This window comes from Eubalaena glacialis, chromosome 17 (genome assembly GCF_028564815.1).
Source record: "Eubalaena glacialis isolate mEubGla1 chromosome 17, mEubGla1.1.hap2.+ XY, whole genome shotgun sequence".
NCBI classification, from domain to species: Eukaryota; Metazoa; Chordata; class Mammalia; order Artiodactyla; family Balaenidae; genus Eubalaena; species Eubalaena glacialis.
Window position 1 is genome coordinate 67189142 of NC_083732.1, and position 24923 is coordinate 67214064.

Sequence of the window (24923 nt, forward strand, 5' to 3'; positions counted from 1 at the left end):
AACCACGTGCCCTTAGTAAACGTGCTTAACTTCTTTATAGGAAGGCAATCACTACAAACCTGCCCAATCATAGTCGCCCAATATACTTTGGTCGCTTTCTTCCCTCATTTGAGAATTATTAACATTAAAGGGGAAAATATAAGGTATATTACCTAGAACAGTGCCAACGACATATTAAGGCTCAATATTTTCACTATTATTATACCGCGGATTTTTCAGATGCCATGCCAGGTAACGCGCAAGAGGCAGTGTGTATTTCTTTTAACCTGGCCCATGACTGCGCACGTGCGCCTCTAATCGCGCACTTAGTCGTTTTCCCACTTACGCGCAAGCTCCGCCCCCGAGGGCGTGCCCCTTAAAGCGCGGGCACCGGGTAAAGCGCGCTCTCGTTTGGGAGTGACGTAAACCAGGCCCACAGATGGGGGCGTTTGCTTCCGGGGCCAAGGGTTCTTCATTTCCGGGAGAAGCTCGTCTTGCCAATAGCGGGTTGTATTGGGGGGAGTTCGCTGCTGCTTTCTGGTCCGGTGGCTCGCTCCGGGAAAGCCAGGCATGAAGATCACGAGGCAGAAACACGCCAAGAAGCATCTTGGCTTCTTCCGCAACAATTTTGGGGTCCGCGAGCCGTACCAGATCCTGCTGGACGGCACCTTCTGTCAGGCGGCTTTGCGGGGCCGCATCCAGCTGCGGGAGCAGCTGCCCCGCTACCTCATGGGGGAGACTCAGCTGTGCACCACCAGGTGGGCTTGGCTGGTCCGGGTGGAGGCGCGGGGGCCCCGCGGGTGCGGTAGAGGGGAGGCCGCTGCTCGCAGGCATCCATTGGAAGCCCTCGAGGGGCAAAGCGCGCCGCCCACGAGGAGTTGACAGTTCAGCGGGGCCGCTAAGGAGGGTGGGCGAGTATCTACCAAGTGGATAGACAGTATAAGGTCCGGCGAATATTCATCTTATCCTGGAGGATAAGAACACGTGCTTTGCCGTTCGACCTGGTTTCCAGTATTGGGCCCGGTTCTACCAGCTTTGTGATTTCGGGCAAGTTACTTAACCTCTCTGAGCCTTGGATTACTCATTTGTAGAAAAAGGCTCGTAACTACTTACAAACTTGCTAGAAGTCGGACGAGGTATAGTATATGTAGAGCATTTATTGGTATCTCAGACCTATATCCTCTAAGTGATTGCTTGTTGTTTGCATAGTTTTTCCCAGTTTAAGAATTTTTCAAGCTTCACAACTGCCCCATGAGGTAATATCTTCGAGTCCCAGAAAGATAAGTCAGGACTCGATGTTTCAAGAACTTTGTGCAAGGTCATTTGTTTATTCAACTGTGTTTATTGAGCACCAGCCATACGCCGAGCACTGCTCTAGCCAGAGGATAACTTGGTGAACAGGATGATCTCCCAGCCCGTATGGCCAGCAAAGTGCATAAATCAACCTCTGATTGGTGTGTTTTGACCCCTAGTTTCCTCACTTCTTCAAAGTGTGGGAACACCTAATATGGAATCTTGGGGGGTTGATTGGAGGAAGGATGGAATCAAGGAAGGTTCCATAGAGGAGATAACTTCTGAGCCCAGTCACGGTTCAGTTCTGAGGGGAAGGACATTTTTTGAGTGAAAGAAAAGGGAAGTGACTTGTAGGGACCTCTTGAACAAAGGAGTGGAGTTGTGAAATGCCAGGGAAAGAGATTAGAGCACACTGTATATTTGGGAAAGAAGCTGGGAAGAAGATAAGTTGAGGCTGCATAATGAAGAACTACTATTCATAAACTTAGTTTTTGGTTTTTTTTTTTTCCTTTGTAGAATATTTCCTTTAAAAAGTGAACAGAGAAAATTTAAATGACCCATAATACCACACCAGTGACTTACCACTGTTAACATGTGGTGTATCATCCAGTTCTTTACACACACACACACGAATGGGCTCTTACTCTGCATGTGATATTAATGGCCTGCATTTCTCACAAAACACTACTCCATGAACAGCTTTCTATATTCAGAACTTCATGTGGGTTTCATTCAAGCAGAGCCTCAAATGGGTCATAGATGCCCCCTAAGTTTTTTTTTTTTTTTTTTTTTAAATCCTTCATGGGTTAGGTTTTTTTTTAAAGAGCTCCTGACTTACTTATTTATTTATTTATTTTATTTTTTTGGCTGTGTTGGGTCTTCGTTTCTATGCAAGGGCTTTCTCTAGTTGTGGCAAGCGGAGGCCACTCTTCATCGTGGTGCGCGGGCCTCTCACTATCGCGGCCTCTCTTGTTGCGGAGCACAGGCTCCAGACGCGCAGGCTCAGTAGTTGTGACTCACGGGCCTAGTTGCTCCAGGGCATGTGAGATCCTCCCAGACCAGGGCTCGAACCCGTGTCCCCTGCATTGGCAGGCAGATTCTCAACCACTGCGCCACCAGGGAAGCCCGCCCCCTAAGTTTTGATCCCCATCTCCTTCGGAGCTGCCAGACAAGTCCTCAGATGGTCTGTGCCCCAGAGTTGATTGCTTCTGGCTACAAGCCTTGTCCACTTACCCCTGTCTGCCATAGAAATACTAACATTTTTAATACAGGGCTGTAATATAAAGAAGGTTGAGAAGTACTGCATGAAATTATATTCTGCAGCATTTTTCCGCCTGGAGAATTTATTTTAACTTCTGGAATATTTCATACATACACAAAAATAGAATAGTATAACGAAATGTCTATCACCCAGTTTTTGCAATTATTGACATGGCCATTCTTTTTTTTTTTTTTTTTTTTGGCTCCCTCGGGTGGGTCTTAGTTGCGGCATGTGGGATCTTTCGTTGAAGCGTGCAGGCTTCTCTCTAGTTGTGGCTCGTGGGCTTAGCTGCTCCGTGGCATGTGGGATCTTAGTTCCCTGACCAGGGATCGAACCTGCATCCCCTGCATTGTAAGTGATTCTTAACCACTGGACCGCCAGGGAAGTCCCGACATGGCCATTCTTATTCATTTAAGAATAAGTTACTGCTAGTTTATTTTAAAGCATATGATTGTCAATTCTTGGTGTGTATCAAGAGATAAATGCTATCAGACCTGATAAGTATCTTCTAGAAAAGATAACTGCAGCTATGTGAGGGGTAAGTTGGAGAAGCAAGAGAATGAAGACAGGCAAACCCGTTCTGTGGTTGTCTAGTCAAGAAATAATGGGAGCCTGAACCTGAGAGAGGAGAAGTGGGAACTTCCACAAGGAGACGTTACAGAGGTAGATACCAACAGCTGAGATAGGACTACCACTGATGGGGTAGGGGCAGGGGTAGGAGTGAGGAAGCAAAGGTTAAATAGGATTTCTGATTTCGAAACAGTATCTGAGAAGATAATAAATTCAAAGAGATAGCAAGCCCTGGAGAAGTCTGGAGGCAGGAAAGTAGTTTGATTTTAGACATCGTGAATTTGACGAAGAGCTGATGGCGGGCCATCCACAGGAAATATTCAATAAGTAGTTGGCAATTTAGGCCTGAAACTCAAAATGGAGTTCAAAATGGATGACTTTAGAAAGCAAAATCTCTTAAAAAAAGCAAAAACGAATGGTGTGATAAAGCCGGTGAGGCAAGGTAGAGTCAGGTAAGGGCTGGCTAGGGTTGAAGAAATCTTTGACTCAGTAGTTCTCATAATTTTTAAGTGGGACAGAGGAAGTACCTGGGGAGCTTATTAAGATACTAATGTTTGACTCCACAAGAGTTTCAGATTTGGAGATGAGAAAGGAGCTAGAAATTAATATCACTGTGTCATTCCATTAGGGGTAGTTTATAGATGACACTTTGTAAAACATTACCTGATATTAATATGAAAATGCAAAGTGAAAGAAAGTTGTGATTGTTTTTAAACACGCTGGTGACTTGAGAATGTTTACTTTTCTAAGCTGAAAATATTCTGAAGGTGCACTGATTTGCACTTGAAGGAGAAGCCTGTAGCACTGTGCTTGGTGCAAAGCATCTATCGTCAAACTACTTAGATTCACATTTCAACTCTACCTCTTACTAGTTGTTTGAATTTGGGCCTGTTACTTGAAATCTCTCAGAATGAGGTGTTGTAAAATAAGGATAATTTTACAGTAAGCTGCCCTCATACTGTATAGCACAGGGAAGTCTACCTTATGCACTGTGCTAACCTAAATGGGAGGGAAGTCCAGAAGGGAGGGGATATCTGTATGTGTGTGGCTGATTCCTTTTGTTGTGCAGTGGGAGCTAACACAACATTGTAAAGCAACCATACTCCAAGAAAAATTAATAAAAATAGATAGAATAAAAGTAGAAAAAAAATAAATAAAGTAAGCTGCCCAACTTTGTAGGGCTGTTTTGAGATAAGCGAGAATTTATGTAAAGGCAGTTAGCATGCTGCCTGCACATCATAAATGCTCAGTACATGTTAACTTTTTATTATTTTCCTTCTACTTCATGTATGCATTTTTCGGGTCTTTTAAGAGTGAAATGCTTAATGTATGGTTTGTAGTTTAAAAAGAAGAATTGAGTATTTTTTTTTTATAATTTATGTGAACAACAGATATGCGTCTATTATAATTGTGAGCTGCTAATAACTTTTTTTTTTCAGGTGTGTGTTAAAAGAGTTGGAAACATTGGGAAAGGACTTATATGGGGCAAAGCTGATTGCACAAAAATGCCAGGTTCGAAACTGTCCCCATTTCAAGAATTCAGTGAGTGGATCAGAATGTCTGCTTTCCATGGTTGAAGATGGGAATCCTCACCATTATTTTGTGGCAACACAGGTGATACCACTTTTAAGACCAGAGTCAATCTTAATCATTTCCATTTATACTCCATATGGAGCTATTTATCATTAGAAAAATTAGGTGGAAGTGGTTTAAGTGTTTCAACTTTTTAAAATGCAAGCTTTCAAGTTAATTTGTAGTCAACAAAAGCAATTGTCATTTGAGAATTTGAGGAGAGAACCTTGAGCATAATGATTTTCTTCTAAATTACTGAAGTTTCCTTTTGTAAAATAAAAGTTATTGACAGATGTGATGATATGTTTTAGGGCTCTTGAAGGGAAGGTAAGTAGAGCAAAGATTTTACATTTTATGTTTATGCATGTTTTTTCACGTTCCCGTATTTCATATTATTTCTTAGAAAGTCGTGTTTCATATTGTTTGAGACTATACCACCAGCATGGAACTGTTTCAGGCTTTTAAAGACTGGGAAGCAGGGGAGGAGAGACTCTCGGGGTCGATATTAATGAATAAGCTTGCATACATACAGATTTCCTTAAATTTGCTTGTAGGATTATAAAATTACACAATTAGAAGCAGAGCTGAGTCTAGAATCTGAGTCAGCTAATTCCTACTTTATTTCTATTCTTTCAATCTCTGTGAGCATTCTTGACCCTTTCTGAAACATATCTCAGAGTAGAAATGAGGGACATCATCTAGTATATTTACCTTTGTATTAGTTTGTAATTCGAGGTCCTAGAAAATTTGTGGTCTTAGAATATTGATCAATATAAAATATTGATAAATCCAGTTCACATTGTTGCCACTTAACTGTGCCCAGTTTTTATGTTTTTCTTCCTTTCTTTTTTTTTAAAAAATATTTATTTATTTATTTATGGCTGTGTTGGGTCTTCGTTTCTGTGCGAGGGCCTTCTCTAGTTGTGGCAAGCGGGGGCCACTCTTCATCATGGTGCGCGGGCCTCTCACTATCGCGGCCTCTCTTGTTGCGGAGCACGGGCTCCAGACGCGCAGGCTCAGTAATTGTGGCTCACGGGCCCAGCTGCTCCGTGGCATGTGGGATCCTCCCAGACCAGGGCTCGAATCCGTGTCCCCTGCATTGGCAGGCAGACTCTCAACCACTGCGCCACCAGCGAAGCCCTCTTCCTTTCTTTATCATAAAATATACTCCCATTAGTAAGACATACTGATTTGAAAAGTAAAACCTGTGATCGCTTTTATTTTCGGTATAGCCCTCTTTAAGTTCTTAGAATCTCTTTAAGGCATCTGATTTAATTGATATATTTGAACTAAATAATTCTATTTTTGTTTTTAATAGGATCAGAATTTGTCTATGAAAGTAAAGAAAAAGCCCGGAATTCCTCTCATGTTCATTATTCAGAACACTATAGTCTTGGACAAACCTTCTCCAAAAACAATTGCATTTGCTAAAGCAGTAGAGTCAGGTCAGCTTGTCTCAGGGCAAGAGAAACAAAGTATCAAGCAACTCAAAGAGGAACAGGGTTTAGTAAAAGACCCTGAACAGAGAAGAAAAAAAAAGCGCAAGAAAATAAGTGGCCCTAATCCTCTTAGCTGTTTGAAGAAAAAGAAAAAAACACAGGATACAAACTCATCTGCCTCTGAAAAGAAAAGAAAAAGAAAAAGAATCCGAAACAGATCTACCTCAAAAGTACTTTCTGAAAAGCAGAATGCAGGATAATGAGTCCTTTGGATACTTTTAAAGACATGCAAATATGAAAATGAATTTCTTTTTGAAACTGTGGAAGTACTTACCTTAAAAGACTAAACTTATTTTTGTAAATGAATATTGACCCACAAGCCTTTGTTTAAAATTATTTGTAAAAAAAAAAAAAACCAGAGTGGATGGGTTTAGGTGTGATCATGTTCACTTTTCTTAGAGAATTTGGAGGTTGTTTTTTAATGTAAACTGTTGTCTCTTTCTGTCTTACTGCTGTCCCCCACCCTCCAACATTATATGCAGATAGTTTAAAAAAATCATATAGTACCAAAACACTTGTGACAAAAAAGAGATAATCCCTTTTTCACATTCACAGAGGAAACTTTCTCTTTCAACTCATGTAGTGGTTGTAGAATTTACCTGTATATTTCCAAATAATATGAATCTGCTGCTACCTTTGGATCTGCCCATTATTTATTGACTTCCTACTAGAAAGAATGGAAATTTTGCTTACTTATTTTACTCCACCATTTTTATAATATATTAATATTTCAATCTTTATACATCCCAAATTCAGTATTTTCATTTTGATGACTATAAACTCTGTTTACTACTAAACCAAGTAGCAATGCTATGGTTGAATTTGTTTTTTATGTTACTTTTTTGTTATTCCAGAAGTTAATAATGGCCTCATTTTCTTCTAGCATCTGACTTGATCTTGCCATATTCTCCAGTAACTCTGGAAAGGATCTCATAATTTTCAATATAATATTGGGTCATTTCTTACCCCTGGAATACTTCTGGAGCCAGCCCTCTGTCCTCCAATGTGGAAAGGTTTTCTGCCAAGCATGTTGCTCAGCTATCACCCAGGCATTTCCTGTCCTTATCCAGAGAATCTACTTTGTCACTTCTGTAGCCTAGATTCTTCATTCTGCTCGTTCTTGATTTCCTCTTCTGCTGTGGTGGAGCATAGAGTGTGTAGGAGGTACATTTTTTGAGGCTCAACCAGTGTGTCTAAACCTATATTTGTTGCACTGATAATCTAGCAAGATAAAGAATTCTTTGTTGAAAAATCATTTCTCTCAATTTTTCTTGAGAACTTCTTAATTGTTTATAAGATCCTAGGGGGGAAAAAACATCCCTTTACTTTTTTTGAGTTCTGGAAGATGATTTTCTTTTAGATGTAAATGTTATCTTAAATGGCAAAAATTCCAAAATAATACTCTTTCAGGTTGGCTTTAAATGTTACTTTAAAAATGTCTAAAGGGGGGGCTTCCCTGGTGGCACAGTGGTTAAGAATCCGCCTGCCAATGTAGGGGACACGGGTTCGATCCCTGGTGAGGGAAGATCCCACGTGCTGCGGAGCAACTAAGCCCATGCACCACAACTACTGAGCCTGCGCTCTAGAGCTCGCGAGCAACACTTGCTGAGCCCATGTGCCACAACTACTGAAGCCTGTTCGCCTAGAGCCCATGCTCCACAATGAGAGAAGCCACTGCAATGAGAAGACCGCACAGTGCAACGAAGAGTAGCCCCCCTCACCGCAACTAGAGAAAGCCTGCACACAGCAACGAAGACCCAACGCAGCCAAAAATAAATAAAATAAAAAATTTTTAAAATGTCTAAAGGGTTAATTCAATTAGGAATTGAATAATCAAGCTTTTCTTTTTTGGCCCCCTCCCCAATTGTTTTAATCATCCTTCAGGCCAAAATTAAAGTATTTTTGCACTGTAAGTTTGAAGTATAAAGTTGTCAGATTGATCAGTAGCTCCTGACTTTGAGCTGCCTGTGATACCTTCATATAGTTGTTCTAATCTGTATCCTTAGAATATCATGATCATGTATGAAGTACTTCATGAATAAGTTCTTATTTATGGCTAAAATAAATAACTTTTCTTAAATATGAGAAAATTCAAACTTATTCCTATAGAAATGTCATTCTCAGTTGAATTCAGAGGTGCTTTTTTGGTGGAAAGTGGAATTTTAGCTTTACACCAGGAGGACCACACAGGCTATATTACCTGTCAAGCCAGATGAGTGTTTTCTATTGTCATTTCATGATTCTGGTTTAAATTCTTAATGGTAGGAATACTTTTTTAAAAGGAAAGCAAAGGGACTGGAAAAAAGTGAATATAGTTCTGTAGTTCTTGTGAGGAGAAATAACATTTGTCAATAATGACAAGAGTTAAGATTAGCAAGTCAAATGTAGATGAAGTGATAAAGCAAGTGAAATGTACACTGATGATACTTGTTTCAGTATCCTCAAATGCACAAATTTTAGGTATTTTTAACAAGGTTTATATTTATTCAGTGCCATCTGATTGCCTATTATTAGAGTCCAAACTGGAGAGCTGGAAAAGTCAACTCACTTTTATAAAATAGTAATTTTTAAGTTAAAATATAAAAAATAAAATGCAGGGACTTTCCTGGTGGCGCAGTGGTTAAGAATGCAGGGGACATGGGCTTGAGCCCTGGTGCAGGAAGATCCCACATGCCGCGGAGCAACTAGGCCTGTGCGCCACAACTACAAAGCCTGCGCTCTAGAGCCTGCGAGCCAAAACTACTGAAGTCCGCGCAAAGCCTTCCCCAAAGGGACCTGTGGCCTTTTTCTAGAGTGAATGTGCTTTGGGGAATAGAAATATCTAGAACTTTTGGAGATTACTACACCCTGACTCTGAATCGATGCTGATTGCTAGGGTTTCAAAATGCAACTGGTCCAACATTCAAAATGGAGGTTTATGGTGGTCAGGTGATAAATTGAGTTACATGCCAAGTTTGAATCACAGTAGGTCCATGAGCCCACCCTGTGTTTTTTCTCCAGTTCCAGAATGTGTAACTTAAAGACATACTAGGCAACTGATTGTGTCCCTGTATTAGCTCTCTCATTTATGAACTAAGGGTCATTAGGGTATGAAGGGTCAAAGGGAAGCTATTGGAATTTCTCCTCCCTACCAGGATAGTAAACCAAAAGAATAAGACATCTTTGGAGGAATTGCAGGGATTACTACCATCACCAAATACTTGAATGATGCAGAAATGTTGATTCTTATTTCATCTCCATTTAACACATCTATTTGGTCTGTGCAGAAGACAGATGGATCTTGAAGCATGACTAGATTATTTTAATGTTAATCAGAGGGTAACTCATTTGCAGGACCTCTTCCAGATGTAATATCTTTGCTGGAACAAATCAACACAGCTCCTGGCACCTCATGTGGAAAATCCTTTTTTTTCTTTTTTTCTGCTTCAATTTTTAACAATTTGCTAGGAGCACCACCAAAAATCAGTTTGCTTTTACTTGACAGGGTCAATAGTATACCTTTACAGTCTTGTTTCATGCTAAGTCAGCTCATTTGCCTTCAGCCATAGTATAGTCTGTGGAGATCATGAGCATCTTGATATTCCACACAATGTCACACTGACCCACTGCAATGATGGGATTTTGCAGGTTGAATCTGATGAGCAGGAAGGTGCAAGTACTACAACCACGTTAGTCAAGTTAGGGACTTGGAAAGAATAGGATTGGAAGATTTGTGAGAAAGATGTCTGGTGAAGAAGTATATAGATGGATCTTTTAGAATGGGCACAAAGTATGAAGATAATTGTGTCCCATGTGAAAATCCATCAATAGGCATTCACTGCAGAGGAGGCTCTCAAAAATCAGGTGAACAGAATGGCACTTTCTATAGATGTCAGATGTCTTTTCCCGCTGCTGAGTGCTTGTTCACTGGGCCCATGAAAAAAGTGGCTATGGTGACAGAATGGAGACTATGCATGGGCTTCAACAACATACCTGACCTAGTTATCACTACTGCTGTGAACAACACTGAGCCCAGAGTATGGCACCATTCTGGTGGGGAGGGGAAAGGAACCTGTCAGCCACCTGCTGGCAGGTTGATTACACTGGATCCTTTCCATCATGGAGGGAATAGAAATTTATCCTTAATGGAACAGAGCCTATTCTGTATATGAGTTTTCTTTTCTTTCCCATAATGCTTCTGTCAGTATCACTTAACAAAATGCCTGTTTGCCATCATGGTATTCTGCCTACACTGCTTCTAATCAAGGAATTTGTGGTATTAAATGGTCTTGCTATAATACATCATTATGTAAGTAATGCCAGTTTGGAGACAACACCTTGAAAGGCTGGATATTCTCTTACAAGATGCAGTATAAACTTTGAACCAGAGGTCAATATATGGTGTGTCTCTTCCATACCTAGAATACATGGGTCCAGGAATTAAAGGATAGAAATGGGAGGAGCTCCTCTCACTATTACATTTTGTAACCCACTCAGAGAATGTTTGCTTCCTCCCCACACAACTTTGAGCTCTGCTGGCTTGGAGGTCTTGTTTGTAAGGGTGAAATGCTCCTACCAAGGGAGCAACAATAATTCCATTCATTTGGAAGATGAGACTGCCACCAGGTCATTTGGGGGTTTTTTCTTATTCCTCTGAACCAACAGGCAAAGAAGAGAGTTACTCTACTGGCTGAAATAATTGATCCCAATTTCAAAGAGCAAATTGGATTCCTACTACAGGATGAGAGTAGGGAGGACTATTTCTGGAACTGAGGAGAGTCTCTAAGATGCCTCTTATTACTTCTATATCTGATAGTAAATGTTAATAAAAAACTACTACAAACAAAGAGAGGCAGAACCACGGTGTATTCGAACACTTCAGGAATGAAGGTTTGTGTTGCCTCACCAATTAAAGAACAAATTGAGGTTCTGGATGATGTCAAAAGAAACATGGAACACATAGTTGCAATAGCCAGCCTCCAAGATGGTGCCCCCAAATTCTCACCTCCTGGTATTCATAAGCTTGTGTGTCCTCTTCCACACTTGATAGAGCTGACCCATATAACAAATAGAATACTAATACTATGGAAATGATGGCATGTACCTTCTGAAGCTAGGTCCTAAAAAAAAGTAGCTTCCATCTTGCTCTCTTTTGGATCACTTGTTCTTGGGGGAAGCCAGCTCCCATGTCATGAGGCTATTTAAGTAGCTCTATGAAGAATTCCACGTGGAGAGGAAAGGAAGCCTACTGCCAACAGCCCACATCATCTTACTTGCAATGTGAGTGAGCCATCTTGGAAGTGGATCCTCTAACCCTGCTCAAGCCTTCTGATGACTGCAACCCAGCCAACATCTTGACTGTGATTTCATGGGAGGCAGAACCACTCAGTTAAGTCACTCCTGAATTCCTGACCCATGGAAACCATGTGAGATAAATGTTTGTTGTTGTAAGCAACTAAGTTTTGCAGTAATTTGTTATGCAGCAATACCACTAATACAATAATGGAAAAGTTTAAAATATCAAATATGACCTTGTGACCAATTACATAAATTATGCCTCTAACAGCTATGAATATTTTCTTCCTAGTTATGTGTATATGTATCTATAGCTATATGCATATATGTATATATAATATACATTATGTACACATATATTATGTAAATGTTATACATATATAAATATATGTGCATATACCTTATATGACATATACAATATATATTATGTATAAAAGAATCATACACTCACACATATATACTATTTTCTTTTTTTCTCCTCCTTTCCCTAATTATTTTATACAAGTGTTTTTTTTTTGTTTTTTTTTTTTGTGGCTGCATTGGGTCTTCGTTGCTGCGTGCAGGCTTTCTGTAGTTGCGGCGAGTGGGGGCTACTCTTCCTTGCGGTGCGCGGGCTTCTCATTGCGGTGGCTTCTCTTGTTGTGGAGTGCAGGCTCTAGGTGCGCGGGCTTCAGTAGTTGTAGCACATGGGCTCAGTAGTTGTGGCTCACGGGCTTAGCTGCTCCACGGCATGTGGGATCTTCCCGGACCAGGGCTCGAACCCATGTCCCCTGCATTGGCAGGCGGATTCTTAACCACTGTGCCACCAGGGAAGCCCCAAGTGTTTTTTTAATTTTTTTTTTTTTGAAGTATAGTTGATTTACAATGTTGTGTTAATTCCTGCTGTATAGCAAAGTGACTCTGTTATACACACATATACCTTCTTTTTTATATTCTTTTCCACTATGGTTTACCCCAGTATATTGAATATAGTTCCCTGTGCTATACAGGAGGACCTTGTTGTTTATCCATTCTATACATAACAGTTTGCATCTACTAACCCCAAACTCCCAGTCCATCCCTCCCCCACCCCCTACAAGTGTTTTTTATCTGCGGTTAACTTTACCATTTGGTCTTCGGAAACAGAATTTCAGCTGGGACTGAGATTGAAATTGAGGGGTAATTAACATACCCTAAAGACAGCTACAATGACCATTAGGATTTTGCATCTTCTCATTTTGTGAAGAGTGTGAGAATACCTTCATTTGTATGAAGGACAGTTGCATCAGGTTAGGTGAAACAGGGAGTTAATTGTTTGAAAGTTTAAATGTGTAAAGAAGGGTGCATATGGATGCTGAGTAGCCAAAGGGGTGGACTGTGCCAGCTCCAAGCCCACCTTTCTATGCTCTACATTGTGGCACTGGAGCTGGAACTCTGCAAACCACAATTCTCTGGTGGCAGCTTTTTTGTAGATTCTGCCACTGAGGGGCACTAAGGCAGGACCTGGAAGGAGGATGGAAGAAGAAAGGACATGCTTCTTCCTGTGAGCTTACTGTAGACTCCCTGACTGCTTGGGGTTCTTGCTAGTGTCACTTCTTCACTCTAGCAGCTGCAGTTTCTTACTAACACCGTCCCTGAATCCAATTTGCAACACTTACAGAAACAGCTTTATTGCATCCACCCCTCTCCCCCCACCAGAGAGCCAGACACCAGCACTAAGGGGCTGGAGCCCATTCTGCTGAGATGTGTGTGCGTACCAGACGCATGGGGCCCCTCCTCTGAGCTGAGAGACGTCTGCACCAATGGATTGGAGTTTGCCTTCTCCGAGGTTTCAACTCCAAGGGCTGCTTCTCCACACTTCTCTTTTAGTAATTCTCACCTCTTCCGTTTTATCCCCTTGCTTTAAGGGCAGAAGCTGCTTTCTGCAGTTGCTATACCTCCGGGAGCTTTAGGGTTCTCTTTCTACGTGTTTAGGGTCCTGGTTAACAACTTGATACTTAATTAATACATGTTTATATTACATTATCTCTTTCACATGACTGGTGTGGTTTTCCACTCCGACTAGGCCCTGTTCTAATACAATGTTTCCAATTAGCCAGGCCTGATTCAGGTGTTCATTCTGGCGCTAGGGGGGAGGAGGTCCACTCTACTCAAATTATATAGACTAAGAGTGGATAAGGGATAGTCCTCATCAAAGAAAAAAATGGGGTACTATTATAAAGAGAGGTGAGAAGGGTTCGGGCAAAAAAATCACATCTAAGCATTAACATAACCTTTAAAGATTATAAAAGAAGTTTTCACAACCTTTTTCTCCCCTCCAAAAACCGCCCAAATAAAATTATTGTGAAGGTAAAAAGACAAATGGAAATTACATGCCATTTCATACCCACTAGGATGGGTTATAATTAAATAGACAAGAAATAACAAGTGTTGTCAAGGATGCGGAGAAATTGGAACCCACATACATTGCTGGTGGGAGTGTAAAATGGTGCAGCTGCTTTGGTAAACAGTCTGGCAGTTCCTCAAATGCTTAAACATAAAATTACTGTATTATCCAGCAATTCCTTTCTTAGGTATATACCCAAGAGAAATGAAAGCATATGTCCACACAAAATCTGAACGCAAAAATTCATAGCAGCATTATTTATAATACCAAAAAGTGGAGACAATCCAAATATCCATTAACTGATGAATGGATAAATAAAATGTGGTATATCCATATAATTTATCTGGCAATAAAAAGAAATGAAATACCAATACATACTACAACATGAATGAATCTTGGAAATACGCTAAGTGAAAGAAACCAGTCACAAAGTATCATATATTGTGTGATTCCATTTATATGAAATGTTTAAAATGGGCAAATCTATAGAGACAGAAAGTGGATACCTAGGGGCTAGAAGAGATGACAGGCTGATGGGGGTAAGGGGTGCAAGGTTTCTTTTCAGAGTAATGAAATATTCTACAGTTGACTATGGTGATTAGGTGTACAGTAATGTGAATATATTAAACGATTGACTCTGTACACTTTAAATGGGTGAATTGTGTTATGTAAATTATATCTCAATAAAGCTGTTAAAAAAGTATATATACACCATACGTGCTCGCTTCGGCAGCACATATACTAAAATTGGAACGATACAGAGAAGATTAGCATGGCCCCTGCGCAAGGATGACACGCAAATTCGTGAAGCGTTCCATATTTTTAGAGAGTGTGGAGAAAAGGGAACCCTCTTGCACTGTTGGTGGGAATGTAAATTGATACAGCCACTATGGAGAACAGTATGGAGGTTCCTTAAAAAACTAAAAATAGAACTACCATACGACCCAGCAATCCCACTACTGGGTATATACCCTGAGAAAACCATAATTCAGAAAGAGTCATGTACCAAAATATTCATTGCAGCTCTGTTTACAATAGCCAGGACATGGAAGCAACCTAGGTGTCCATCATCGGATGAATGGATAAAGAAGATGTGGCACATATATACAATGGAATATTACTCAGCCATAAAAAGAAATGAAATGGAGGTGTTTGTAATGAGGTGGATGGAGTTAGAGTCTGTCATACAGAGTGAAGTAAGTCAGAAAGAGAAAAAGAAATACAGTATGCTAACACATATATATGGAATCTAAGGAAAAAAAAAAAAAAAAAAAGGTCATGAAGAACCTAGTGGCAAGATGGGAATAAAGACACAGACCTACTAGAGAATGGACTTGAGGATATGGGGAGGGGGAGGGGTGAGATGTGACAGGGTGAGAGAGTGTCATGGACATATATACACTACCAAATGTAAAATAGATAGCTAGTGGGAAGCAGCCGCATAGCACAGGGAGATCAGCTCGGTGCTTTGTGACCACCTAGAGGGGTGGGATAGGGAGGGTGGGAGGGAGGGAGATGCAAGAGGGAAGAGATATGGGAACATATGTATATGTATAACTGATTCACTTTGTTATAAAGCAGAAGCTAACACACCATTGTAAAGCAATTATACTTCAATAAAGATGTTTAAAAAAAAAAAAGTATATATACACCATAGGTATACAATACATACTTATTCATGAATTAGTCATACAACCAAGTGGATTGAACAAAATATACTTCTACACTCTAGATGTTTTTAAGGGGCAGCTAAAGAAAAAAAGAAAATGTGCGAATTGTTTCCAATTTTTTAAAGAAAAAAAAAAATTACTGACAAGCTCTCTGGGTGCTAACATTTCATTTCTTTTTTTTTTTCGGTATCTTCTTTTTTATTAATTTTTTTAAAAATTTTATTTATTTATTTATTTTTGGCCGCGTTGGGTCTTCATTGGTGCGCGAGGGCTTTTTTCTCTAGTTGCGGCGAGCAGGGGCTACTCTTCGTTGCAGTGCATGGGCTTCTCATTGTGGTGGCTTCTCTTGTTGCAGAGCACAGGCCCTAAGCACATGGGCTTCAGTAGTTGTGGCACGCAGGCTCAGTGGTTGTGGCTCATGGGCTCTAGAGCACAGGCTCAGTAGTTGTGGTGCACGGGCTTAGTTGCTCCGCGACATGTGGGATCTTCCCAGACCAGGGCTCGAACCCGTGTCCCCTGCATTGGCAGGCGGATTCTTAACCACTGCGCCACCAGGGAAGCCCAATATTTCATTTCTTTTTCTCCTGTGAATTAACCCCTAGTGGCTCTCTGCCAGCTTGCTCATGCCCACTGTCCACTCCCTGACGTATTCAGAAAGATGCCATCCTTCCCTTTAGTTGCCAAGATGTTACAGATTATCTAAACCTTTCCACAGGTAGTAAATGCTGAAAAGGTACATCTTCCAAATGCTCATCACTTTGCACAGTGTTGTACAAAGATATTTAGTTCAACTTGATGTGAAAATGACAATCCCCATGTAATGAAATATTTTTAATCTCCAAAACTGAATTAGCAAATGTCAGTGTTTTACATGGTGAGCAACACGGGCATGGTGCCGTTTAGCTGTATGATGTAATAATGTTCATACTGGCACTTGGAGAGTTTTCTACATTCAGAAAGAGCAGGGCATGAAAGGAAGCTGTCCAGGAATGGCATGGACGTTTAGAAGAGCCATGTTTGTTGTTAGCATGTACTGTCCACAATGGTGTCCCTTAAAATGGTGGTAAGCCCAAACAGCTGGGCAGGTAGGTAGCATCCCTGATCCTGAAGAATTCCAGGTTTTTATGTCTCATCATCATTCCCTCAAACAATACATTTAGACACGTAGAGCTATCCCTAGGCTTTTCTTTGGTTGAAGTTCAAAGAAAATGATCTTATTTTACCCTTGTTTTCTAGTAGTGCTTGATGTCATTTCTGGCACCTAGGTGCTTACTAAATGTTGAATGAGTGAGTGAGTGAATGAATGAATGAATCAAATTGGATGAAATGAATTCTATTATTATCACCTGTATTCCAGGGTCTCTAGCCTTCCTGACTCATGACTGTCAGTATCACGCTGTCTCTTTTACATGTGACAAAATAGGGGCCATCTACCTTTACTTGCCAATATAGCACACACAGTGCTCCATTGAGCACTTTGGCATTTGGAAATAACCAGTAGTTAGAATAAAGAATCTAACATTTTGGTGAAAAGGAAGAAATATTTAGAAATATGTTTGGCAAGATATCGTGTATCCTAACTGAACTATTGTTAATTTCATATACCTCTAAAAGTTATTGACTACTTTTCCCATCACTCTGTTATGAATTATTCTACAGTGACAATGTATGTGTATGGGGCGCATTGAGTGTGCGCACTTTGTTGCACATAAGACACATTCTTTGTTAGAACAAGTGCGGTTATAGTGCACGGCTACCTACGGGGCCCATTCATCGATTCTGAAGCTCTGTTTCTTAGAGGACATCGCTAATTCCCAGAGGACAGAGATACACTGTATCTTTCTTTTCCATCTCTGTCAACCAAAAGAAAAGCCGATTGTAAGGGAGCATTCCTCTAACCGCATTCAAAGGTGCTGTCTGATTCAGTGTCCTTCCTACTCTGTCATTATCTTTTGCACTGAAACACACTCTGCTCTGACATCCTGAAAAGACAATTTCGTACCATCCCTCATTATTTCTCACTGCAGTGAGAAAGTACTTTAGTCTCTTTGGATGTAATGTCCTTTCATCATGTATTGTTACCTGGTCCCTACCATGTTCTGGCTAAACACACTCTGGACCACCTGAGATTTTGGGGGTGACTTTGGAGAAGTAACAAAAGGAGCAGAAGAAAGTGACTTCGCTAAAACTGGAAAAGGAAAAGGGAATTCAGAAATATGTATACACACAATCAGTATGAAAAGCAGAATGCTGTGGGGCAGTGGTTCTTAGCTCTGACTGTGCATCAGAATCATGGGGAATAGTAAAAACAATGAAAGATGCCCAAATCCCACCCGAGAGATTTAGATTCCTTTAGTCAGGTGAGAGATCCAAGCATTTGTGTAAATGAAATGTTCCTCACGTGTTTCTAATGTGCAGCCAGATTGAGAACCTCTGGCGTAAAAAAGAACTTGGGTTTGGGAGTCAGGCAATTCTAGGTCCAATCAAATGGGGCTTCTCTCAGCCTCAGTTTTTTTAATGGGCAAAATAGGGTAAATAGGGATTGTAAATAAGATAGTGTCTGGCCCTTAGTATATGTTCGATAAACAGTGCACAGCTTACAATGGAATACCATGCAGCCAATAAAACTCGTATTTTCGACGGCTACTTAATGATCCGAGAAAACAAATGTTTGTTCCCTTGCCCCCATTCTCTCTCTTTCCCTGCACTGCCAACTTCTGCAGGTACATGCCTAGGTCCTACCTTCCTTCCTAAGGACAACACAATTCAGAGCAGTCTTTCTCATCTCTTGGTTGCAAATTGTTTTCTCATGAGATCTTTCAGAAAATCAAATGAGAATCTCTAAGGGAGGTGCCTGGGCTTCTGAATATTTTAAAAGCTCCCCAAGTGATTCTAATATGAAATCAGGGTTCAAAAGCACTTAATGGAACAGTGGATCTCAAACTCTGGTGTGCATAAGACTCATTTGGAGATTTTACTAGAACTCAGATTTCTGGGTCTTAATCTCAGAGAGTCTGATTCAGTAGGTCTGGGGTAGGGCTCAGAATCTGCATTTTTAACAAACTCTCAGCTCCTAAGACCAGGAGAATCAGCATCAGCTGGGAGCTTGTTAGAAATGAAAATTGAAGAGCCCTACCCCAGAACTACCAATCAGAATCTCTGGGGGTGGGGTCTAAGAATCTCTGTAACAAGCTCTCCAGGTGATCCTAACCCATGGTAAACTTTAGGAACCACGCATTAGATGAGGAGAAAACGCCAAAGCAAGACGAAGGTCTCCACCAGGAATCTGGGAAGGTCACCAAGACTTCAAATGTCCAACCTGGGAACCAGAGTCTGAGGCTAGAGCCAGAGAAAGCACAAGGAGTAAGTATAAGGGAGAAGTGGGTCTTCTAAGGAAACTCTGGTGACATTGCCAAACCAACGGGAACAAATGTTAGATAAAAACATAGCTATCCCCTACAAATATGGAGGGGAATATGGAATTATGGCGTTTGTTTTTGAGGATGAAGCAAAATGATGCAGGCACAAGTGTTCTTCAGTGAGTGTCTGGCACATAAGTATTTAGTGAGTTATATGAATTATTTTTTATTAAAGTAGCATTGGGGCAATCAGTTTAATTATATTAGGAAATATAACCTTTGTGCTTTATGTTTCTGGTGTTAAACGTTTAAAGAAAATAATTTAGGTGATACAAACAAACTTTAACACCTCATGAAGTGGACAGTCCCCTTTTGGAGAACTGCAAAATGGGGTGAAAGGCAGAAAACATTTATAGGATAAAGAATAAGGAACAAGGAAGAGAAAAATAGAAAACATCTGATTGGCTGGGACCACTTAGTCGACCTTGTTTGGGGTGAGAAGGAACAAGGAAATACGTATAGAGCCCAGAGTTGGCTTGGAGTTGTGGTTTGGCTGATTGGATATACTGCGTTTCTGGTCAAGCAGAGCATTTACAGGGACACAAAAATTATCTAAGCTTTGGTTTGCTGACGTGGCACCCTGGGGAGGAGCCACTCCATCTTGGGCCTAGAAATTTATTTCAACACTGGGTTTTATGGTTAGGTGTGTTACTGACCAGGGTTCTTTGCCTCCTTAGGCAATAGAAATTGATCAGAGGCCAGACAAGAAATTCAGGCAAGGCTTTATTGGGACCCCTGCTGCAGCAGCAGGGAGCGAGGTCAAACAATAGGTTCCCTTGCTTGCTTGCTTGCTCCCCGAGGGGGGGGGCAAGCTTGTTCCTTATATGTGGTGAGGGTAGGGGTGTGTCCAGGGGTCGGGCTGGAGGGTGGCTCAGGGGCTTTGACCACCCCTTAGGTGGTGGTGTGTGCAGGGGGCATGCGCAGTACCCTGCTTTTGCTGCTGACCCCGTGTTTTGCTCCGAGCTCTTGAAAAGTAGCAGTTGGGTTTTTTGGTCTCTTTCTATCTTTTGTCTAGAATTTTCCCTAACTGCTGCACGCATGCAGTTATTTTTAGTCCCACATAGTTTCCTTGTATTTTGTTGCTCGACGTGTACCCAGGTGCAAGCACTGCAGCAAAGGGGCCCAGGTCCCAGCCTGTCTCAGGTATACTGGCCATCTCAAGTTAATTTTTGTGTATGGAATGACTTATGGATCAAATTTTATTTTTTTTCTATATAGGTATATGTAGTTGTTAAAGCAGCCTTTTTTTTTTTTTTTTACAAATTTCCTTCCAGTTGGTTTTTTTTGTTTTGTTTTAATTTATTTATTATTTATTTTTGGCTGTGTTGGGTCTTCATTTCTGTGCGAGGGCTTTCTCTAGTTGCGGCAAGCGGGGGCCACTCTTCATCGCAATGCGCGGGCCTCTCACTATCGCGGCCTCTCTTGTTGCGGAGCACAAGCTCCAGATGCGCAGGCTCAGTAGTTGTGGCTCACGGGCCCAGTTGCTCCGCGGCATGTGGGATCTTCCCAGACCAGGGCTCGAACCCGTGTCCCCTGCATTGGCAGGCAGATTCTCAACCACTGCGCCACCAGGGAAGACCCTTCCAGTTGTTTTTACTGAATTAAAATTTTGTCATAAAATGCATCTTCACTGTAAAAAACAAAAAAATCAAATACAGAGTTTATAAAGTAAAAAATGAAAGTTCCTGTCCTCTCCCTAACCGTCCCCCACCCCAACTCCTACAACCACCTTGCCAAATCATATTCTTCAGAGACAGACATTGTTAATGCTCTTTTCATGCAAACACTCTCAGGCTTTTTCCTCTATAGGCATAAGTTTAAATTTTTTTGTTTTTCATGGTTGTATTCTTAAGGTAAATGCAATTTCTATTCCGGTTTACCCCAATGAACATTATATCATAAGCCTTCTTGAGCATAATGTTTAATGGCTGCATAATATTTTATTGAATATATGCATTATAATTTGCTTAATTATATGCTGTTGAATAATTAGGTTGTTTCCAGTTTTTCACTATTATAAATTCTGCAATGACTATCTTTGTACATAAAGCCTGTTATGTTCTACTTAGGCAATTTCTATAGAAAAATCCACACTCCGGAAGAATATTCCTGGGTCACAGTGATCATTCTTTCCATGACCTTGGTAAGTAGGCTATGCAGGTGCCTACCTGTTTTATAGTAACACAGAGAAAGGATCATGGGCTGTGGAGTCTGATAAATTTGTATTCAAATCTCAGCTTTGACACTGATTAGCTGTGTGACCTTGGAAAATAACTTAATCTCTCTGAGTCTCACATCTGCAAGATAGCAATGCCTACTTGATAGTGTGATTATGAAGATTATTTTGTAAGGCACTTAATACCTTCCCTAAATAAAGACTGAGTAAAAAATGTTTCCTATACCTCCTTTAAAAAAAAACAAAAACAAAAACTTCTTTTGCCCTTTAAAAAAATTGAGGTATAACATATACAGTAAGGTATACACATTTTAAGTGTACAGATTAATTTTTTATGTGTATAAACTCATATAACCACAATTCAGATCAAGATGTAGAACATTTCCATCACCTCAAGAGATTCTCTTATGTCCCTACTCCTCAGCAATTATCCACCCTTCCCAGAGGTAACCACTGATAGTTCTATCACCGTGGATTAGTTTTTTCTGTTCTTGAACTTTATTTAATGCAAGCACATAATATGTACTCGTGTGTATATTGTCTTTTGCTCAATAGTATGTCTGTGAGATTCATTCATGCCATTGTGAGTATTAACAGTTTGCTCTTTTATGTTGCTGTATAGTATTCCAAAGCATGAATATTACAACATTTATTTGTCTGTTCTCCTGTTGATAGACATTTGAGTTGTTTCCAGTTTGGAGCTCCCATGAACACTGTTTCACATGTCTATTGTGGACACACAACACTTTTATATATATATCCAGGAGTGGAATTGCTGGGTCAGAGGTAGATGAAGATTAAGCTTTGGTAGATATTTCTTTTATTTTTTATGAAGACAAATTTTGAAAAGTTAAAATAATTCATTTATTCATTCAATAGATGTTTGTTAAGTGCCTAATATGCACCAGGCACTGTTCTAAGTCTTGAGGTGCAGGAGAAGTTCAAAGATGTCATTAAGGACCACTTTTCCTTTTAACCATTTTTAGAGTGTTTTAGAGTATTCAACTTCATCCTCAGGTTTGTGTCCTCATAGTCTCAAGAAGGCTGTGACTGCTCCAGGTATCACATCACTATAAGACCTTATCCAAAAACAAAAAGTAGGGGGAAAGAGGGTCCTTCTTGTGCATGTGTATTTTATTTTTTTAATCAGGGAGAAAACTTTCCTCACAATCCCCAGCAGACTTCCCCTCAGGCCCCATTGGCCAGGTTACATCAAAGCTCATGCCCTAGAAAGCAGCCTTTTAAAAAAAGACTTTCCTCATTAAATTAACTTGACTGCTATTTTCCCTTTTTTTTTTTCAGTTAGCAGTTTTTCCTTTTATTGAGGTATAGTTGATTTACCATATTATATTAGTTTCAGGTATATAACAGAGTGATTCAAAGCTTTTATAGATTATACTCCGTTTAAAATTATTGTAAAATGTTTGCTATATTCCCTGTGCTGTACAATATTTCCTTGTATCTTATTTATTTTATATCTAGTAGTTTGTACCTCTTAATCTCCTACCCCTATTTTACCCCTCCTCCCTTCCCTCTCCCCACCAGTAACCACTAGTTTGTTCTCTGTATCTGTGAATCTGTTTGTTTTGTTATTAAATTCACTAGTTTGTCTGTACTTTTTAGATTCCACATATAAATGATAATATACAGTATTTGTCTTTCTCTGTCTGACTTATTTCACTAAGCATAATACCCATCCATGTTGTTGCAAATGGCAAAATTTCATTCTTTTTTATGGCTGAGTGCTGTATATATATGCACCACATCTTCTTTATCCATTCATCTGTTGATGGACACTTAGGTTTCTTCCATGTCTTAGATGTTGTAAATAATGCTGTATGTATCTTTTTGGGGTGCATGTATCTTTTTGAATTAGTATTTTCATTTTCTTTGGATATATATACCCAGGACTGGAATTGCTGGATCACATGGTAGTTCTATTTTTAATTTTTTGAGCATATCCATACTGTTTTCCATAATGGCTGCACCAGTTTACATTCCCGCCAACAGTGTACAGAGATTCCCTTTTCTTCACATCCTCACCAAGGTTTGTTATTTGTGGTCTTTTTGATGATAGGCATTCTGACAGGTGTGAGGTGATAGCTCATTGTGGTTTCTTTGGAAAAAATGTCTATTCGGGTCTTCTGCCCATTTTAAAGTCAGGTTGTTTGGTTTTTTTTTGATAGAGTTGTATGAGCTGTTTATATATTTTGGATATTAACCCCTTATCAGGCACATCATTTACGAATATTTTCTCCCATTCAGTAGGTTGTCTTTTTGTTTTGTTGATGGATTCCTTTGCTGTGCAAAAGCTTTTAAGTGTAACTAGGTCTCATTTGTTTATTTTTGCTTTTGTTTCCTTTGCCTTAGGAGATAGATCAAAAAAATATTGCTACAATTTATTTCAAAGAGTGTTCTGTCTCTGTTTTCTTTATGGTTTTTTTTTTATGGTTTCAGGTCTTACATTTAGGTCTTTATTCCATTTTGAGTTTATTTTTGTATAAGGTGTTAGAGAATGTTCTAATTTCATTCTTTTACAGGTAGCTGTCCAGTTTTCCCAGCACCACTGATTGAATAGACTGTCTTTTCCCCACTGTATATTCTTACCTCCTGTGTTGTAGATTAACTGACTGTGAGTGTGTGTGTTTATTTCTGGATTCTCTATTCTGTTCCACTGATCTATGTGTCTGTTTTAGTGCCAGTACCATACTGTTTTGATTACTGTAGCTTTGGCATAGTCTGAAGTCAGGAAGTGTGGTACATCCAGCTCTGTTCTTTCTCAAGATTGCTTTGGCAGTTTGGAGTCTCTTGTGTTTCCATACAAATTTTACAAATTGTTCTAGTTCTGTGAAAACTGCCAGTGGTATTTTGTTAGGGATTGTCTATTTTCCTTTTTGATTGCACACTCCTGGAAGACTTGGACTTTGTCTTATACTCTTTTGTATCTGAATTAATTAGGATTTGGCTTGGCTCTGAATAATAGCGAGGCAAAAATGACAGTAGCTTGAATAAGTGTATCAATTAGGTGTTCCTAAATAACAAGCCATGCCAAACTCACTGGCTTAAACCAGTAATCCTCTACAGCTGTTGGCTGTGGTTTGGCCGATCTAGGCTGAACTTGACTGGATAGTTCTCAGGTTGTGGCAGCTGAGGCAACTCTGCTCCTCACTGAGGTCTGTGGTTTCACTGGGATGGCCTCCTTCATCCTTGGATTGGGGTGGGGGCCAGGCTAACCAGGGCTATTCTTCTGGTAAAAGAAGAGGCACAAGGTAGCAAGCAGGCCCCATAAGGCCCAGTCTCAGAACCAGCACACTGTTTTTTCTACCTACGAAGAAATCACATGCTGAGCCCACAGTCAGAGGGTGGAGAATACTCTCTGCCCATGATGAGGCCATGGAAAAGATGTGGGTATAAGGAGGAGTGAAGAATTAGGGGTAATTGTTTAATCTACCACAACAAGACAAATTTATTTCTTTCATCTAAAAATCCAAAGGTTGGCAAAATTCTCAGGAACTCAGGCTGCTTCTATCTTTTTTTTTTGGCCGCGGGGCTTGCAGGAGCTTAGTTCCCCAACCAGGGATCAAACCCAGGCTCCCGGCAGTGGAAGCATGGAGTCCCAACCACTGAACCACCAGGGAATTTCCTGCTTCTGTCTTATTGCTCCTCTGAGCATGGCCTCATTGTCAAGGTTAACTCATGGATTAAGGTGGCTTCTTTAGCTCTGTATCAGGTAGGAGGAAGGGACAAAGAAGAAAGGGAACAAAGGGCACAGGCCAACCATCATTTAAGGGAGGTTCCTAGAAGTTGTCACATGACACTTCTACAACATGTGGCCACTGTTGGTT

The 24923-nt window shown here is 40.3% G+C and overlaps 1 protein-coding gene and 1 non-coding gene across 2 annotated transcripts; both read left to right on the top strand.

Moving 5' to 3' along the window:
• The first annotated feature begins 471 nt into the window (after nt 1-471).
• UTP23 (UTP23 small subunit processome component) lies at nt 472-6504 on the top strand. The gene is made up of 3 exons (XM_061171969.1): nt 472-737; nt 4543-4717; nt 5994-6504. Exons 1-3 carry the CDS (start codon nt 550-552, stop codon nt 6372-6374), a joined length of 744 nt encoding a protein of 247 aa, XP_061027952.1. The 5' UTR covers nt 472-549; the 3' UTR covers nt 6375-6504.
• An 8026-nt stretch (nt 6505-14530) lies between these two features.
• LOC133077467 (U6 spliceosomal RNA) lies at nt 14531-14637 on the top strand. Its single transcript, XR_009697742.1, has one exon. It is a non-coding gene; the product is annotated as a U6 spliceosomal RNA (small nuclear RNA).
• Nucleotides 14638-24923: the final 10286 nt, after the last annotated feature.